General features: G+C 43.0%; 1 protein-coding gene across 2 annotated transcripts in view; it reads left to right on the top strand.

Annotated features, from left to right (window-relative positions):
• RCN2 (reticulocalbin 2) overlaps positions 1–18,824 on the top strand; it is a 248,102-nt gene that overhangs the window by 30,819 nt on the left and 198,459 nt on the right. For both annotated transcript variants that reach the window (XM_078642835.1, XM_078642834.1), the window contains exon 2: positions 17,684–17,850. In XM_078642835.1, the coding sequence (XP_078498961.1) occupies positions 17,684–17,850 (167 nt within the window). The remainder of the gene's footprint in view (positions 1–17,683; positions 17,851–18,824) is intronic.

The raw sequence follows: 18,824 nt of genomic DNA, 5'->3' as shown, positions 1-18,824 counted from the left end.
GAGGATTGGGCCACCATTCAAAATCTCAGAGAAGATGACAACATCATTTTTAAACCGAGTGATAAAGGTGGGAACATTGTTATTTTGAATCGCAACCAATATGAGGACGAGGCGTTCTCCCAATTGAATAAGAAAGAGCATTACATTGAGATCAAAAGAGAGAAATATACTGAGAGTATCAAGGCCTTCCATGATATGATTGGGAAATGGAAAGACAAAGGGATCTTGGATCTGAAAGATTGGGAAAATGTAAAATGTGAACATCCACAGATTGCAACATTTTATCACCTACCGAAGGTTCACAAGAGTAGGATATGGCCTCCTGGCAGACCGATTGTGTCTGCGAAAGAGAGTTTGCTTGAAAAAACCTCTAGTTACATTGATACTTTCATTGCTCCATTTGTAAAAGATCTTAGTTCGTATCTGAAAGATACGAAAGACTTTTTAAGGATTATACAGGATGTTAAATGGGAAGAGGACATGGTCTTGATAACATTGGACATTGCCAGCCTGTATACTTCCATTAAGCATGAGGATGGCCTGCTGGCAATGAGGAGTTTTTTGGACAATAGACCGATTAAATTTCGAAGCCATAACAACATGCTGATAGAATTTACGGACTTCTGCTTACGTAACAATATTTTTTTGTTTGCAGGTAAATTGTATCTACAACTGCAGGGGACCGCGATGGGCACGTGCTTCGCCCCCAGCTACGCGAATTTATTCGTGGGGTGGTGGGAGAAGCACGTGGCCTGGGCGGGGGAGAATGAGAAGTGGATGAACAGCATCGTTCTGTGGACCCGCTAGATCGATGATCTCTTTTTGGTGTGGCGCGGTCCACAGTCGGAAGCTGAGAAATATATTGCTGATTTGAACAAGAACAGTTTGAATCTGAAATTTACCAGCAATATTAGCAAGAGTGAGGTTTTCTACCTGGACCTTCGGGTCTATGTGGAGAATGAATCCATTCAGACAGCGGCATATAGGAAACCCACTGCGGGTAATTCTATATTACACTCACATAGCTATCATCCGCGCAGTGTCATCAATAATATTCCCCTTGGAGAGTTCTTGCGTTTGAAACGCAATTGCTCCACTAAACAGGAGTTCTGCACAGCAAAGGAACAGTCAAGAGAGAGATTCACACAGAGAGGCTATGGGAAAGGGGTCCTTGATAGAGCTGAAACAAAAAGCGAACAAGTAGAGAGGAGGGACCTACTGAGTGATAAGGTCAAATCCACAGATTCAAAGATCCGACTAATCACGGATTATTCAGATAAATCCCCAGAAATTTTTAATATACTACGGAAGAACTGGAGGATTCTGAAAGCAGACCCTGTAATCGGCAAATCTGTATCTGATTATCCCCTTGTCACCTATAGGAAGGGAAATTCCTTTAAAGACTTCCTGGTGAGTAGCCACTATGATAAAAAGAAAAAGAGAAAGAGTACTGTTTCTGGCTTCTATCCTTGCATGAAGTGCAAGGCCTGTAAAAATTCTCAAAAAGTCAAGGAATATTACATCCCAGGCAAGAAAACAAAAAATAAGATTACAAAACTACTTAACTGCAACTCTGACTATACAGTGTATTGCTTGATGTGTCCCTGTGGACTGAAATATATAGGCAGCACTATAAAAGCTACTAAATTGAGGGTCCTTGAACATATGAGGGCGATCACAACAAAAGACCCCAATTACCCTGTAGCACGTCACTTCGAGCAAAAACACAATAGCAACAGCAATTTACTGACATATTTCATACTGGATCAGTTGGTCAGAACAGAGAGAGGGGGCAATTGGGTGAAAAAATTGAGAACCTTGGAATCAAGATTCATTATCCAACTTCAGACCAAGGCCCCGGGTGGGATGAATAATGAGGAAGAGATGTGGACACATATCTAATCACCCCACCTTACTCTATGTGTTGTTTTCTTATAATTCTGGATTTAGGATCATGTATATATATTGAGGAATGCTTGCTCCTCCTCACCACACTGTCATTATGTTTTGTGAATGAATTTGCTAGCCCATTCAGGGCATGACAACGGTGCAGGCTATACACGCGGAATTTTGAAGTGTGAACCTTTCCTGAGAATACCCATGTATGGTTTATTATGAATTATTAGGTTAGAAGGCACTCAAGGTGTAATTAGAACCTGCATATGTGAAAATACATTATATTATGAGTTTAAATGTATTCACAGAGAATGAACATATTTGCATCAATGCTCTAATTGATTTGTAAATAGTTTGAATTTAACGTACATATAATCTGAGTGTTATTACCATACTCCGGCATCCAATAGATTGTGGATATTGACTTATGATTTGGTTTCATATATTTTGTTGTTACCATTATAAGATGGCCGCCGTATAATTTTCGGCGAACTCCATGTGCCTTCTTTTGTGTTGTTGATTGGTCAACACGTGATAGATGATCACCGTGTTGGTGTTTAAATAATGTGGAAATGCCAACGCGCGCTTACACTGACGAAGGCGGCAACGCCGAAACGCGTTTGTAAGCTCATTGTTTTTGCAGAGAATGAATTCTAATAAATAATTTGGCTAAACCACGAGATACTGGCTCCGTGTGCTCTCGATTGAGGTGTATCCCGAGGACTGGGGGATTCCGGTGTTTACAATATATATATATATATATATATATATATATATATATATATATATATATATATATATATATATATATATACTGTGAAAATCACAAAAAACACGGGTAGCAGATTCCGATATGACGCAAATAGCAAGCTGGGCATGTAAGATATTGCCAAAATCGTAAATATTTCCAAAAATTATGCATGTGTCCATTTTTAGCAGCAGCCCCCTTTTGTGGGTTAGTTCTCAGAATAAATGTGAGCTAACATATAAACACATTTTTCTTTTTCTGCATAGCGAGTGATTAACTCTTGTTTGACGTCATTGGGCCCAGCCTATCTGACTTTAACATATTCTCAACAGGCTTGCGCTAAGTCCAAATCCACCCATGTTTACAGCCTGTACTCAATGCTCCATGCCAATGCAAAAACTGTTTCTACTGTCGGCCTCTCATTTTGTTTAACAAATAGAGATTTGGTAACCTTTTCTGTGACATCTATATTAATTATTGATGTCCTGTCAAGTTTGAGTCTGCAAAGAAATATAATCTACTTATGTGTTTCAGCGCAGCTATAGTGACCATACAACATTATATGTGTATTTCCTAAAACGAATGTGCACTGTGAACCATGTATTTCTGCAGAACTCCCAGTTATCTTTTCCATCACGTCCATTTATTAGCCTAAGCCGGCTCACAACTTACATAGGGTTAAAACTATCCCTCACCTGAAATGTTTGTATTGGGGTTTGGGATTTTATTTGTGTGTATGTGTCTATAAAAAGTATTCCTATTCTTTACCTACATCCGCACAATGATTAAAAGCATCTTTTAATGCAATTGTAAAGTTTTAAAACCCATTCTAACATGTCGACTGGAGATGCACGTACATTCAAAGGGGCTAACTTAGCCAAAAAAGCATTGGCAAACTCAGTAGGTTTCACTGCTCAGGACTATTAAAAATACTGCCAGGATGTCATTTATTTTGCTAACTTTTGTTCCATCTACACAAGCCTTACAATGTTCTGGTCAGTCCAAAATTAAGGGCAAAGGAGGAGCTATTTTTACTTTGTCTCATGGGACCCAACGGTAGAGTTCACGATCACCCCTTATATAACAAGGACATGGAAGTAGCTTGGCTGATTAGTTTTTACTCACTCTGTAAACACAACTAGTTGAATGTTTAACATTATTTGGTTGTGGTTTTAGTTTTGAGATGAATTTCTGCCTAGTGCCTTCATGAGATGGATTAAAGTGCTATATTTAGTTGCCACTTTGTGTTCTCCTTTATGGGTAGTGTAAATGTAATCTGCATTTTGTATTTCTTTTTTTCTGAAAACTTTATTTATTGCCTTTTACAGCATTGCAACAGAAGACAGAGGAATAATCAAACATAGCTCAGCGTAACATTCTTGTATTATATATCTTGGGGTAGGGTGGTGTAGATTTAGTGTTTCTAGATGAAATTTATCCACACTGTTAAGCGGTGTGTCCCATTACAGCATAACTGCAGCTCACTGGTCATCACGCATGACATGCAAACACTTGCCACATAGGATCAAAAATCCAAAGACAACACCCTTCTAACCACACATCCTGTAGACAAGCCGTTGGGCGCGCATAGGGGTGGTAAATGCTGTATAAATGCTGCTATACGATACAATGCAGTGCAATCTCAAGTTGACTTTTATTTAATTAATGTTGATAGTCAAGAATGTCGTTTGTTTGCTTTCTGATATTCTGGGACACACTCTGTTTTATATTGAACAATAAATCATGTTAGTTTGCAGTTCTGTAGAACAGTCTGACAGTAGTTTGGTCTTGTGACATGCCATTACCATTAATTGTAAAGCCGATCAGTATACTCCTTTTCTCCACCTCCCTCTCTATATAGATTCAGGATATGTTGTTGTTTGTATTTCTGCAATTGTATATGCTGATGTATACATAAGTGTTCGTGTTTATTTTCCCTCAAAATCCAATCAATCAATCATAAAACTTTATTCGAATCTTGTTTTGATCCATGAAAGTGCATACAATTAAAACATTGCTATCAATTAATTTTGTATAATACATAGTATGACTTTTAAAACTTCATATGTACAAATCACCTTGTTGTCCCATTTATTAGTTTTACTTTTCAATCTGGGGCATTCTTCAATCAGCTTCATAAACTAGATGATCTAGATACGCAAGAGATTTTCCTTCTATGTACAGCCCTCCTGATATAACCAGCAACAACTCAACAGGCAAATTTATTTTCAAGGGTACAAATACATTTCTTGGTGTCCTTATAAAAAAAGAATTTCTGTACAATAAACATTTTCCGTATTTTTTTTCTAATGTCTCGATAAAATTAATTTTTGGTATTTTATATTTGATTTGAGCAGACATATGAGTGAGTGCTTGACGCACATGGACAAAATGTGAGTACCTAAAATGCAATTTTAATGAGTTACTGGGGGAGTGATAGAATGTAAGGTAGAATTGGTACTCTTATTTTTCCTAAATTAGTATTACCAATTTCATTTATGTTCTAAGTTGATAAACTGTAAAAGAAAATAGTATTTTTAAAAGTTCCTTTTTTTTTTTTTAACATGTAATTTTTTTCGAAGATGCTTAAATACGTTAAGGTTCTCACCAGTCCTGGCAATGCAAGCTTTTTCGCATTGCCACTGACACCCACCTTGTTTTATGAGGACCTTAACCTAAAGGAAGACATTCACTCACCTTCCAATCTGCTTTTCACCCTGACCACTTTACTTGAATGTCTGAACGTGTGTGATAAGCCTGAGATCAGACTCCTTTAGTAAAGAATGCCAAACAGCCACCAAGTGGTTAGAGCTGGTAGTCTTCCCTGTTAGCTGAAGTTGCAATGGTAAGTTTAGTGATGTTTTAGTTCAGCAACATTCGAGATCATATTGTGTGACCATATTGCATTTTTTGTTGTAGTTTATTTAAGGCTGCATCTTTTTTCAAACACTTAATTTTTATTTTTTGCCTGAGAGCACTTGCAAGACACTTTGTTTACATGAAGGGGGCTTAGAGTCTACCCATTGCTTATCATTGGTTGGCTTCATAGTCATTTTCATTTCCATGCTTCTCTTTGGTTAGTGCCTGCCTGCTTCACGTGTTTGTCACTCCCCTGGAGCATGGCATACGTACCTGTTCCTTTCCTAGTGTCCTTCCACTGGTGCACTTTTGGAGCTACTTTGTTTAGTAGCAGCACTATCTAAGAGTGAATGTCTTTGCAGGCAGTCTCCTCCCTGCCTTGTGTTGTTGTTTGCACGGACCACCTGCTGCAGCCAGTCGACCTGCTGTCTCGTCCAGCCCTCCTCTTGCTGTCTATGTTGGCTCACCCCACCTATTGTAACAAAGAAAACATGCATTGACTTGACCAGCGCTGACAACGTCATAGAGCTTTTTCATTCTTTTAAACTATTTATTTAAACTTGAGCTATGGCGATACAAAAGGGGATGATGGATGGAGCGTTTGAGCAAATCAAACACTCACCCCCAGTCAACTGATCTGGGTTTAATCCATCACCATTCTTTAGCTCACTCCGCCACCCCAGTTCAGACATGGCCATATGCAAATCAGTCTGACCCTGTGCCTCATGGGAACAGTCCAGCCCGAACTGCCAAGCCATGTCTTCCCTGGACCGGAAGCAAGCATCCTAGGACCGGTTTCGGATTCATAATCCTCATCAGCCAGGCTATCTTGAATCCAGTGGCAGAGTGAGCAAGGGACTCACGTCTGAGCATACCCTGCCAACTTAGGGCGAACAAAGCGATACAAAAGGGGATGATGGACGGAGCGTTTGAGCAAATCAAACACTCACCCCCAGTCAACTGATCTGGGTTTAATCCATCACCATTCTTTAGCTCACTCCACCACCCCAGTTCAGACATGGCCATATGCAAATCAGTCTGACCCTGTGCCTCATGGGAACAGTCCAGCCCGAACTGCCAAGCCATGTCTTCCCTGGACCGGGAAGACATGAGCTTGAGCTATGGCGCCCTGTTTTGTTGTTGCTTGCCCCCTCTACCCCTCCCATCCCTTCCCACATTTTGTCCCTCCAATCCCTCCACAAACAAAAGAACGATTGATAAAGCCAAATAGCTCTCACGTACTTCAGAGCTATTTGGTTTTGTCAACATATTTTTTTTAGCCTTGGACAGCATGGTTGAAAGGGGAAAAAAAGTGATATGACACAGCTGACCACGCCATCGCACTTTTTTTTACTGTTAGCTATGCTGCATAGTAGCTGTATAAGATGGTCATGGCTATAAAAAACCTTTACAAACCCAAAAGATCTCGCATTGGCGAGAGCTATTGTCTTTGCCAATGTTTGTTCATCACTTGTGATGCAGGGATCTTTCTGATCGTGCGTGTGTGTGTGTGTGTGTGTGTGTGTGTGTACACACACACACGCGTATATAAATATTTCTTGTGTCGTTTACTGTGTAACTCAGTAATTCAGCTTCTCACTAAAACACTCCACTTAAATATTTTCGATTAGACATGAATATTATCACTGCCAAGGTCACTTTGTTGTATTTTAATTAGAATGCTAATCTGTTTTGCAACAAATAAAAAAACAAATCTCAATTTTATTTCTCTGCAAAATGGTTGGAGAAAGTTGTGAAGTTCCAAAAATGTTGCAAACTCTCATGTGTTTTGCTGAGATTCATGGTGCTAGGTATTGTTTTCACAGATTTTAAAAACATTTTTTTAAATCTGTTTAAAGATCTGCATACTTCAGAGGTCTCAACTTCAAGAACTGTAGACTTGTCTACTGTAGACCTGCCAGGCCTTTCCATTTAATGTTCTATGTAGCACTCACTTCAAACTTCCCAAGATCTGTTCAGTTTACCCTGCATTGTACTGGAAGGAGATCAGGTTACGTGGTTAAGTTGCTGAGAGAGAACCTCAAAAACATGGTTAAACGATGGTATCGGGTGATGGAATATTTTTAAACCATGGATTGCCATGATGTCTCAGTCTATCTTCCCCACAATGCACACAGCATGCATCTGTGCAAATTGCTTCACCTCCCCTTGCCACAGTTCCTCTATGTACCAACATTGTTGACACTTGGATACAGACTACACATTGGTATCAGTCACTAAATAAATGACTGTTCATACAATTACTTCATGAAACAGAATTAAGTGTGAAAATATGCAATTGTGTGAAATTTGTTGAAGCCACAAACATTTGTGAATTTTATAGAGAAGATCTCAAAAGATATATTTTTGCCGGGTGTAAATATGCAGCCGCCCAATTGTGACTGGTATGAGAGCTATGCATACTACTTTCCATAAGGTATTATGGGATGCATTAAAAGAAGAATTGCATGGCATATCCATACAAATGACAATTAGTAGTTTTCCAAATAGATCAGACTCTTAAGAACATAGGATCAAGAGAAGTTAACCCAAGCCACCATTTTTTCCTCTAAAAACCTTGATTAGGAGTGATTTTTGCAGTGCCGAGACATTATTGGGAAAAGTAATCCTGCACTATTGCCCAAAACCAAAAAAGGAGCAATCCCCGTTATATGGGAAGCTCAGCAATAGCAGAGAAAATGATCAGCCATAAAATAGCCGGATGATTACAAAGTTGATGTAACCAGCCAATCAAACGAGGAATCAAAAACTATATTTGGAGAGGCTGTTTTTTTCTACAGATTTCCTTCTTGCACTGTGAGGACTACCACCCGGTGGATAAGGGAATGAAACATAGTCCCTACCACCTGTGTGTAAACCCAAAACACTGAGAGACAAGGAGATGAAGGTGGGCAGAAGTGATATCTTTATGCAAAGTTTTTTCTATGAATATGTATGCTAATAAATTATTTAGGGCATGATTACGATATAGGCGAATGGGATACTCTAACACAAATGTGACAGATATCCCATCCGCCATATTGCAAGGTCCATAGAATATTATGGAATTGTAATACAGTGGATGAGATATCCATCACCTTTTTGACAGAGTAACCTGTCCACTAAGATCGTAATCAGGTCCTTAATATCAATAATGCACTATAAAGGAATTTTGTTTCTTTGTTTTTTACTGGTTTAATCACAACAATTGTGTTCCTTATCTTCGTGTAGGGGGTTGTACAAAGAATGGTTAAAATGGATGATGTCGATGAAGTAGTGTCCACTAGGAAATTGTAAACTTGTTGGCAGGCTTACAGAGCCCCAGCACCGGTTTGAACTGGCCTATGCATGGGACACCTTGTGTGCCCCAGGCAGTGTCTCCTTTCATTCAGCCCTCCCTGCCCCAATCCACTATCTCCTGTCTGGGGTGGTGCTAGCACCTCCCTGTGACAGGAAACCTATTGTCCAAGCCTCCCTCCCTGGAAGGGCTCCCAGCAGCAAGAGGTCAGACTTGTGTCTGTGGCAGCAGCATCCATTTTGTGATGCTGAGGCTCTATTTAACTTTAACCGGGAATAATGGAAGTAACATGTCTTCTCCCTCTAGAAGGGTGGAATGCTACCCCCGTCGCCAGAACTGGCGAGGGGGTATTATTCCAAAGCGTATGACACCTTACACGACATGTTTTGATAAAGCCAAACCAAAGTTAGCAATAACCGCGAGGATTATAATGCACGTAAGAGTATATGGTATGGCAATATCATAGAACAGCTATAAGGACATGGTTCCGAAAGCGGCAGACAGGCTCAGCTCATGCTAGAGCACCATCTCACATAAAACCAAGCACTCTGCCTCCAGGATTGTTAAGGCCTGCCATAGGAGTGACTTATAGGTGCATATGTGTCCAGATATAAGGTTAGACATAGGAATACTATATCTAAGCAAGGGGTGATTACACGACCTTGCCCCAGCTGAGTGATCAGCCAGTTGTGTCAGTTTGGATGGCCAGCCAGGGGTGGCAAAAGATATGCTGCAGCCCCTGGTAGGCCTTGGGTGCACCTATGCCCTGGGTACCTATAGTACACTGTACCGGGACTCATAAGAGCGACCCAAATCCCAATTGATGATGTACCTAAAGTACATAGTGTGAAATTTAGAGAGAGAACAGCAGGGCTGTGGGTCTGATTAGCAGGCCCACAGCCACATTAAGTCGAAAACCAGTGAAGCAAAAAAAATGGGGTGACCATAGGATTACAGACCCTACTCTCCTACAATAAGGAAAGCTGTAGTCTGTATGAAGGCTATAATCATATGAAGTTAAGGTGATAGCGGACGTTTGCAGGTGAACGCACACGGAAAATGGGAAGAGGAAGGAAAAAAAGGCGGTGGCTAGGGAAGAGCAAACCTCAATAAGTGTTGTATAAAGTGCAATTCATAATATATTTCAAAAAAATATTTCTATTCAAATATATATAGCTATGTCGTCTTTATATTAAAAAACTTCTCCAATGATGCTAGGGAGCACGTTATCATTATCATATTTTCAAAATAAATCTCTTTGCAATGTTTAATGATTTCCATAGGCGCTGCTTCTGAAGCTTCTTTGATGATCACAGCCAAGGATAATCATTGTTTTAAAGATTGTTATTTGGATTTCCAAATTTTAACATGATCTTCGAAGATTAGTCTTTAAAGTTGATTTACTCTTTTGCATTCATGAAACATATTTATTAGATCACTGCCAAAGCCATTACTAGCCTGTCATTATCTGACAGCCCCAATCTGAAAAATGTCAGTGGTATCCAATATTTGCTGTTTTAAAAAAAAAAAAAACCTGCATAATTGTTGGATCAACTTAGAAGTTAAAATTTGTATTCCGGATCCTTGACCAGAAAGTATTTATTTGTTCTTTGTGAAGCTGCATTTAGATGAACGCCTTCACTTGTATTTCCTTGATCGAAGGCCCCATTACTTTTGAAATGTACTTGTTCTTTTGATAACTGTCCAAACTCTAAAACGTTCTGAAATTGATGTTGCAGTACTAAACTAATGTAATTGAAGAATATAATCCTGGTTGTGTCTTTTTCACAAAGGAGGAATAAAACCTGCGGTTTCTCTCCTTTGATGGGATCTCAGAGTTCCCCAATTGTTTTGCAGGCGTTATGTATTGCACGTCAGCTGTAGTGCTCACTTTGGCCAGACAGGCTTCAAAATACCTTCAGTATCTTTTGTAGAATGTTTCCTTTCCCACATAGATTTTTGGATGTGTTGCACTTGGTGCTCTGTAGTCATCAGGTATTCCATCTCGCTATAAGGCGTGGGATTCTCCTAAACCCAAGGGATCAACATAGAGGGGCCACCTTTGTGTGGCATGGTCATGGACAATTACAGTTCCTCCTGGGTGAATTATTTCCCTTTACACATTCTGCAGATAATCCCTGGCACTTAACACCAGGAATAACATTCTACAAGATGCTTGCAGTAAAGGCAGACACATTAGCTTATGTATCTTTTATTCAGGTATACTTGTGGTAGCATGCACTTAGGCCCCTTTCCTAAGCATGGCAATATGATAACCCACCACCCTTTCCGTGAAGGATGGACTGCCCACATTCCTGTGAATTCTACTCTCCTGTCTCTTGTTAGAGGACATGTCAACAACACCAGTGTAGAGTCTGTCTGCTATATGGGCGGTACCTTTCCGCTTTCTGTAATCCCCCTTTGGGACTGATAAACACCGGGGGGCTTGAGGCCCTGATACGAATGACAAATGTAAATGGGACTAATCATCTTACACTGGTGATCTGGCACCTGTCCAAGTTATCTAACCAAGGCACCAATTAAAGAGACCCCTGGAAACCGTTGGTTATTTTAAGGTTTGTTATGTTCATGCATGGTGCTCCATTTTTGTGAGAAGACACTGCTTGACGTGTTTATGCAGACCCCCTGAAACTTCTGGATAGCTCTTTTTTTAATTAGTGCTCGAGGCCAGGCTGAGAGATCCAGGGGTCACATTCATGCACTTACGAGCAGCTTATGCACCTGCTTTGTCTCTTTAATCTCCCAGTATCGCCCACAAACCTGGGCAGCGCTTTTGGAGAACTCTCTTGATCCGGGCAACACAATACAGCCACACCATGGACTGATTCCTCTGAATCTCACCTACACGTAACCTCTCATTCGCTCCAACGAGTAACTTCATCTACACTTAATAAGTCAGAACACACAGACACAAGGGCACACCTTGTTTCTTTCCAGTGCATTAAATCCAACTCTTGTTGCTGGGGAGAAGTTGGCCTACTAGGGCATCGTGGTAAACACAGGCCTTGCAGTGCAGTCTGTAATAAGCAAAGCTGTCACTTCTCTGCTTTCATGCTCACACATACCTTCTGCTGGGAACCGAGTACATCCATTCACAGGCAGATACATATACCAGTCATTCTCATAACATGCGCACACTACTGCTGTAAGGAAAGGCTTTACAGTCTTGGAAATCATTACAAGAGCTTTGCGCAATATTGCCCACAAAGAAGATATAAATACCCCCTTTTCAAATCCTCCCCCTACCCCTCTTTTGTCCATCAAACCCTTCTCAACCCCTTCATTAGCCTCACCTGTTCTTAACATTGCCATGTGCGGCCAAGAAGAGTCATGTCGGGACAGATATGCATTTTAATGGTTATGATTCCAGAGCCAAATCACCTGGTGCCAGTTTTTTAGGGTGCACAGTTTGATGTTTCTTCTTTGAGAAGCTCCAAGTCAACCAGAAACTCCCAGAGTATTAATACCTTAGTTAGTTTATCTTAGCAGCATCTGGGATAACTGCTGAACATTTTGGTCCAACTTTACAGGCCATACCTTTTTAAAAATTCGATCTAAGACACTACTTAACATAAAAGTTGCCTTTTGAAGATTTACTTAGCCGCATCTGAGGAATGAGTCTGCTTCGTTCCAGATAAACTATTGTTCACAAATATAACTCAACAACTCTGCAAATCTGGATTCATGGAGACTCCAATGTACTTTTTCATCAGACTAAGATGTAGTGATCGTCTGGACTTGTTCCAAAGCGGTCGCTCCCCACGCTTCCTGACTCCAGAACCTAGCGCCTACAGCTGAAGCGCATCAACCTGCTTTCCGCGACTCCTACAGCTGAAGCGCATTGCCCTGCTTTCCGCGACTGGTATCGTAGCCTGTTTTCAACTTATATTATTAGCCCATTCAGCCGGACATAGCGCATAACAACGGAGCGTCGCTCTTTCAGCTTTGATAATTAGCGCGACATTGCTGAGACATTCTGCAAGCCTGCTGGTATATTTGCTGCATATTTGGGGTTTATTATTGTTGGCTGTACCCCTGTTTCGCTTTCTCTTTCCGACCACCATCTTGTTGTTGTGCTTTCCCCTGGCCCGCCTCTCCTCCCCGCTACCGCCTCCCAGCTGACCCTCCCACCCACGGATAGAAGGCTCGGCTCCTCCTACACAACGCTGTGACCGTCTGGACTTGTTCCAAAGCGGTCGCTCCCCACGCTTCCTGACTCCAGAACCTAGCGCCTACAGCTGAAGCGCATCAACCTGCTTTCCGCGACTCCTACAGTTGAAGCGCATTGCCCTGCTTTCCGCGACTGGTATCGTAGCCTGTTTTCAACTTATATTATTAGCCCATTCAGCCGGACATATCGCATAACAACGGAGCGTCGCACTTTCAGCTTTGATAATTAGCGCGACATTGCTGAGACATTCTGCAAGCCTGCTGGTATATTTGCTGCATATTTGGGGTTTATTATTGTTGGCTGTACCCCTGTTTCGCTTTCTCTTTCCGACCACCATCTTGTTGTTGTGCTTTCCCCTGGCCCGCCTCTCCTCCCCGCTACCGCCTCCCAGCTGACCCTCCCACCCACGGATAGAAGGCTCGCCTCCTCCTACACAACGCTGTGACCGTCTGGACTTGTTCCAAAGCGGTCGCTCCCCACGCTTCCTGACTCCAGAACCTAGCGCCTACAGCTGAAGCGCATCAACCTGCTTTTCGCGACTCCTACAGCTGAAGCGCATTGCCCTGCTTTCCGCGACTGGTATCGTAGCCTGTTTTCAACTTATATTATTAGCCCATTCAGCCGGACATAGCGCATAACATCGGAGCGTGGCACTTTCAGCTTTGATAATTAGCGCGACATTGCTGAGACATGCTGCAAGCCTGCTGGTATATTTGCTGCATATTTGGGGTTTATTATTGTTGTCTGTAACCCTGTTTCGCTTTCTCTTTCCGACCACCATCTTGTTGTTGTGCTTTCCCCTGGCCCGCCTCTCCTCTCCGCCACCGCCTCCCAGCTGACCCTCCCACGCTCCGCCCCCCTCCACTCTCCATTTCAGACAGATGGACCTACGCGCAGCGGTCGCGCCGAAGGTGCGCCAAAGGTAAGCCCGTCTACGCCCGTCCGCGACTGGACCGCGCCCAGCGCCAGACCCCCTGGTCCTCGCAAAACCCACACCACCCGCATTACGTATGACGCCGCTACCCTCTCGGCCCTTAACCCCGGACGCTCACCCCAATGCTACGAATCTGCCCCGGGACGTACCCACGGCTCCTTCGCCTGCCACTCCTGCAAATTTACCAGCATCAAGACCCATACCACTTCCACTAACCCCAAACACAGCTCCAACACTAACCACCTGAAGTGCATCCTGCTGAACACCCGCTCGGTCCACAGGCACGCCACCGAACTCTGGGATCTACTCGACACTACATCACCGGACGTCGCCTTCCTTACTGAAACATGGATGAACGCATCATCAACACCCGACATCACCATAGCCGTCCCGGACAATTACAAGATCATCCGAAAAGACCGCACCGTCCAAACAGGAGGAGGCATCGCCATCGTCCATAAGAACACCATCAAATTCACGACCAGCTCCGACGATAACTTCAAAACCGCAGAACACCTCCACTTCCAGATCTACACCGACCCCAGAACCACACTTAGAGGCACCCTCATCTACAGACCACCAGGAACCCGTAAACAATTCAGCGAAGACATCACTGACTTCATCAGTCCACATGCCCTGGCCTCCGAGAACTACATTCTACTAGGAGACATCAACTTCCACCTGGAAAAGAAAAACGACAGCAACACCACCACCCTCCTTGACAACCTGGCCAATCTCGGCCTCAAACAACTTGTTGACACACCCACCAATGTAGCCGGACACACGCTCGACCCAATCTTTCCTTCGTTCGCACCACAGCTCTCCACTGGACGGACCACAGCTGTGTTCACTTCAGCTACAAAACCACCTCAACCCACAACCCCCCACAACCTATTCCCCGAAGAAAATGGAACAAAATCACCACCGACCAACTCCTCACATCGCTCAACCAAAACACACCCGCCCTATCATCGAACCCAAACCAAGCTGCCATCAAATTCAAACAATGGATCACTCGCAGCGCTAACGAATTAGCACCCTTGAAAAACCATCACACCACACAAGACAGCAAAAAGGCCCCCTGGTTCAACGATGACCTTAAGAAATCCAAGAAGATATGCCGCACTCTCGAGAAAACATGGAGAAAAAACCCAACCACCGACAACATGATAACCCTCAAGGCAGCCACCCGCAAACACCACCAGCTGATCCGATCCACCAAGAAATCAGCATTCAAGAACCGACTCGACAACAACGCCCACAACAGCAAGGAGCTATTCAACATCGTCAAAGAATTCACCAACCCCACCGCAGCCTCAAACGACATCACTCCCTCCCAAGACCTCTGCGATTCGCTGTCCTCCTTCTTCTACAACAAAATTGCCGACATACATAACAGCTTCGAAAACAGTTCCAACGAACAATCCTCTCCACCCCCCTCAGAACCTAAACCGCCCTCTAACAACCTCAGCGCTTGGAACCCAATCACCACTGAAGACATCATCTGCCTAATGAATTCCATCCACTCTGGCTCGCCAACCGACCCATGTCCCCACCACATCTTCAACAAAGCAGACTCCATCATCGCACCCCATCTCCGCGAAGTCATCAACTGCTCCTTCAACTCTGCTACCTTCCCAGATAGCTGGAAACATGCCGAAGTCAGCGCCCTCCTGAAGAAACCCACAGCAGACCCCTCTGAACTTAAAAATTACCGCCCCATATCCCTCCTCCCATTCCCGGCCAAAGTCATCGAGAAAGCCGTCAATAGCCAACTCGCCGCCTTCCTCGAATCCAACAACTCCCTCGATCCCTCACAATCCGGCTTTCGAGCCAAACACAGCACTGAAACCGCCCTCATCGCAGCAACAGACGACATCCGAACACTACTGGACAACAGAGAAACAGTGGCCCTCATTCTACTCGACCTCTCCGCCGCCTTCGACACTGTCTGTCACAGCACCCTCATACAACGCCTCAGCAACATCGGCATAAAAGGAAAAGCCCTGGACTGGATCATCTCATTCCTTGCCGGAAGAACTCAGAGTCCGACTCCCCCCATTCAAATCAGAGGCCACCGAAGTCATCTGCGGTGTACCACAAGGATCATCACTCAGTCCCACCCTCTTCAACGTTTACATGAGTCCACTCGCTTCCATCGCGCGTCAACACAACCTGAACATCATCTCCTACGCTGACGACACCCAGCTGATCCTTTCCCTCACCAAAGACCCCAACACCGCCAAAACCAACCTTCACGATGGCATGAAAGAAGTAGCCGTATGGATGAAAAACAGCCGCCTAAAACTTAACTCAGACAAAATGGAAGTGCTCATCCTAGGATCATCCCCCTCTGCCTGGGACGACTCATGGTGGCCTTCAGATCTGGGTTCAGCACCCATACCCACAGACCACGCACGTAACCTAGGCTTCATCCTAGACTCCTCTCTCTCGATGACCAGACCAGTCAAGTCAGCGCCATCTCATCCTCCTGCTTCAACGTACTTCGTATGCTCAAAAAAATCTTCCATTGGATCCCCACCGAGACAAGAAAGACCGTCACCCACGCACTGGTCACGAGCAGACTGGACTACGGAAACACCCTCTACGCCGGAATCACAGCCACATTACAGAAAAAACTCCAACGCATCCAAAACGCATCGGCGAGACTAATTTTGGACATCCCTCGTCAAGATCACATTACCGGCCACCTGAGAGACCTCCACTGGCTTCCCGTCAATAAGAGAATAACATTCCGTCTCCTCACCCACGCGCACAAGGCCCTCTACGAACTAGGGCCCGAATGCCTCAACACTCGACTATCCTTCTACACACCCACCCGACAACTAAGATCCTCCAATCAAGGCCTCGCCGCAGTTCCACGTATCCAAAGATCCACCATGGGAGGCAGATCCTTCTCCTACTTGGCGGCCAAAACCTGAAACTCACTCCCCACTCACCTCCGCCTTACACAGAACCACATCTCCTTCAGAAAAGAACTCAAAACCTGGCTATTCGATAAATAATGTACCCTCTCCCCAAGCGCCTTGAGACCCTCTGGGTGAGTAGTGCGCTATATAAATCCTTGAACTTGAACTTGTAGTATGAGCAAAGGTTGCAGTGTTGCTCTCAGCTCTGGATTCAGTGCTGTCAGGTCCCAAACAGATGACTCAATTCACAGTATCTTTTAGCCTTATGTTTTCTATTTAATTTTGTCTCTGGGCTATTGTTATTTGAGTGCCTAATAATTGAACGTTGAATGAAAACTATTGTACTCTTTTTGCCCATCTGCAAAAAGCTTTTCAGATTTTATTCTGGATGAGATATTCTGCGATTTGCATCTTGTAAACCTGCAGTTTTATTGCATTAGCCCCCATTTCATGGTGGTTATCTTTGAATGAAAAGGGTAATCGTACCCGGTAAATACTTCTCCCAATGGTGTGGGTATTTACTACGTGCAGTATTACTTCACAAAATTATTGGGCACTTGTTATAAGGCCCTAAGTGTTTTATAAAATAATTAGAACATGTTCAGCCTTTGCTGATCAGATTTAATGTATTTCATATTTTAATTTTATTTTTGATTCCATTTTTCTGTCAACTTCTAGTTTAGTGACAATTATTTGCATTCTTTGTAACTACTCTTCATATCATCTTTTCAAATGGAGATAATATGTCAGATATCAGAACTTTTCACATAAAGTCCTTTAAATATTTTGTACGGTGTACTTCATACTTTTCTTTATTGCTTTTTAGGATGCACATCTGTGAAGGCGATGCATACTTTTATGTTTTTCTTCATTGTGTGCATTGCACTTTGTGCTTCACACGTGCACCATTCACATGCTCCTGATAGTGAGGAGCACTATATGGATGGAGACCATAACACAAAGTATGACCGGGAGGCATTTCTGGGTGGAGAGGTAAGATTTGTTTTCCTCTGGTGTTTTTGCTAGTCTTTAATATTAAATGTCATTGCATGTCTAAGAAGATATGGTTGAGCGATAAGCTGCAGTGGAGCCAGAAGATCTTGTATCTAATCCAGAGGTGCCATTTCACCAAAATATTTGACACTGGGTAAAACATGCATCTCTGTGTAAAATCATTGCAAGTTAATTCAAAACAATATTAAGCAATACATGAAAATCATTTTACGATTGATTTCGTGCTGCCTTCCATGTTTTGATCAACTTGTTTTCTCACACGGTAGGCATGCTCAATGATTTTCTTTACCCTCAAGTCCATTATGCACTACATTCCCCTTATGAAGCACAGGCCATACTAGCCTTTAGAATAAAACCCTCAGGGGACCATGGTCTGCTCTAAGGACCTTCTAGTAAGTATAGTTAGTAGATAGTAGCAGTTCAATCCTATTCCACTGAAAACTATAGAAACGGAGAATATTTCAATTCCTGATCCAATGTACAAGGTGAAATACCAGAATTGAAATAACCACTGAAGACAGTACAATAGTGCTTGTTTTCAGAGAATACGGCTTTGTCCATGTCTTAGTTCCATGTTTAGAGTAGACTTATTTACTCTGTGCAGCAACTCACATTATTTTTTTAAAGACCTCTATATTGGCATTTTCAGAAATATAGTTTATAATCAAAAAGGTTGCAATGATAATAAAACCGTGGCATTAGCCTGTACTGTAATGCATACAAATTATAAATATTGACAGTTGTGACCCGTCTCTCCAGCATTTTAGCTGGTTCTAACTGTTAATTTAGCAGCTTCCCCAATTTGGAGCAACTTTCAGGGCAGCTGGTTCTTCGGTTCCAAAACATAGCACAGCGCAGTGAAAAGCTATCTAGGGCAGTCGGCTCACTTCTTTGTCTCCCATTCCCACAGGGTGTCAGGGCACTCGCTCCACTGCTGCAGATACACACCCCCA

Source organism: Lissotriton helveticus, chromosome 5_1, assembly GCF_964261635.1.
Source record: "Lissotriton helveticus chromosome 5_1, aLisHel1.1, whole genome shotgun sequence".
Classification (NCBI taxonomy): domain Eukaryota; kingdom Metazoa; phylum Chordata; class Amphibia; order Caudata; family Salamandridae; genus Lissotriton; species Lissotriton helveticus.
This window is presented reverse-complemented; position numbering and strand designations above follow the sequence as displayed.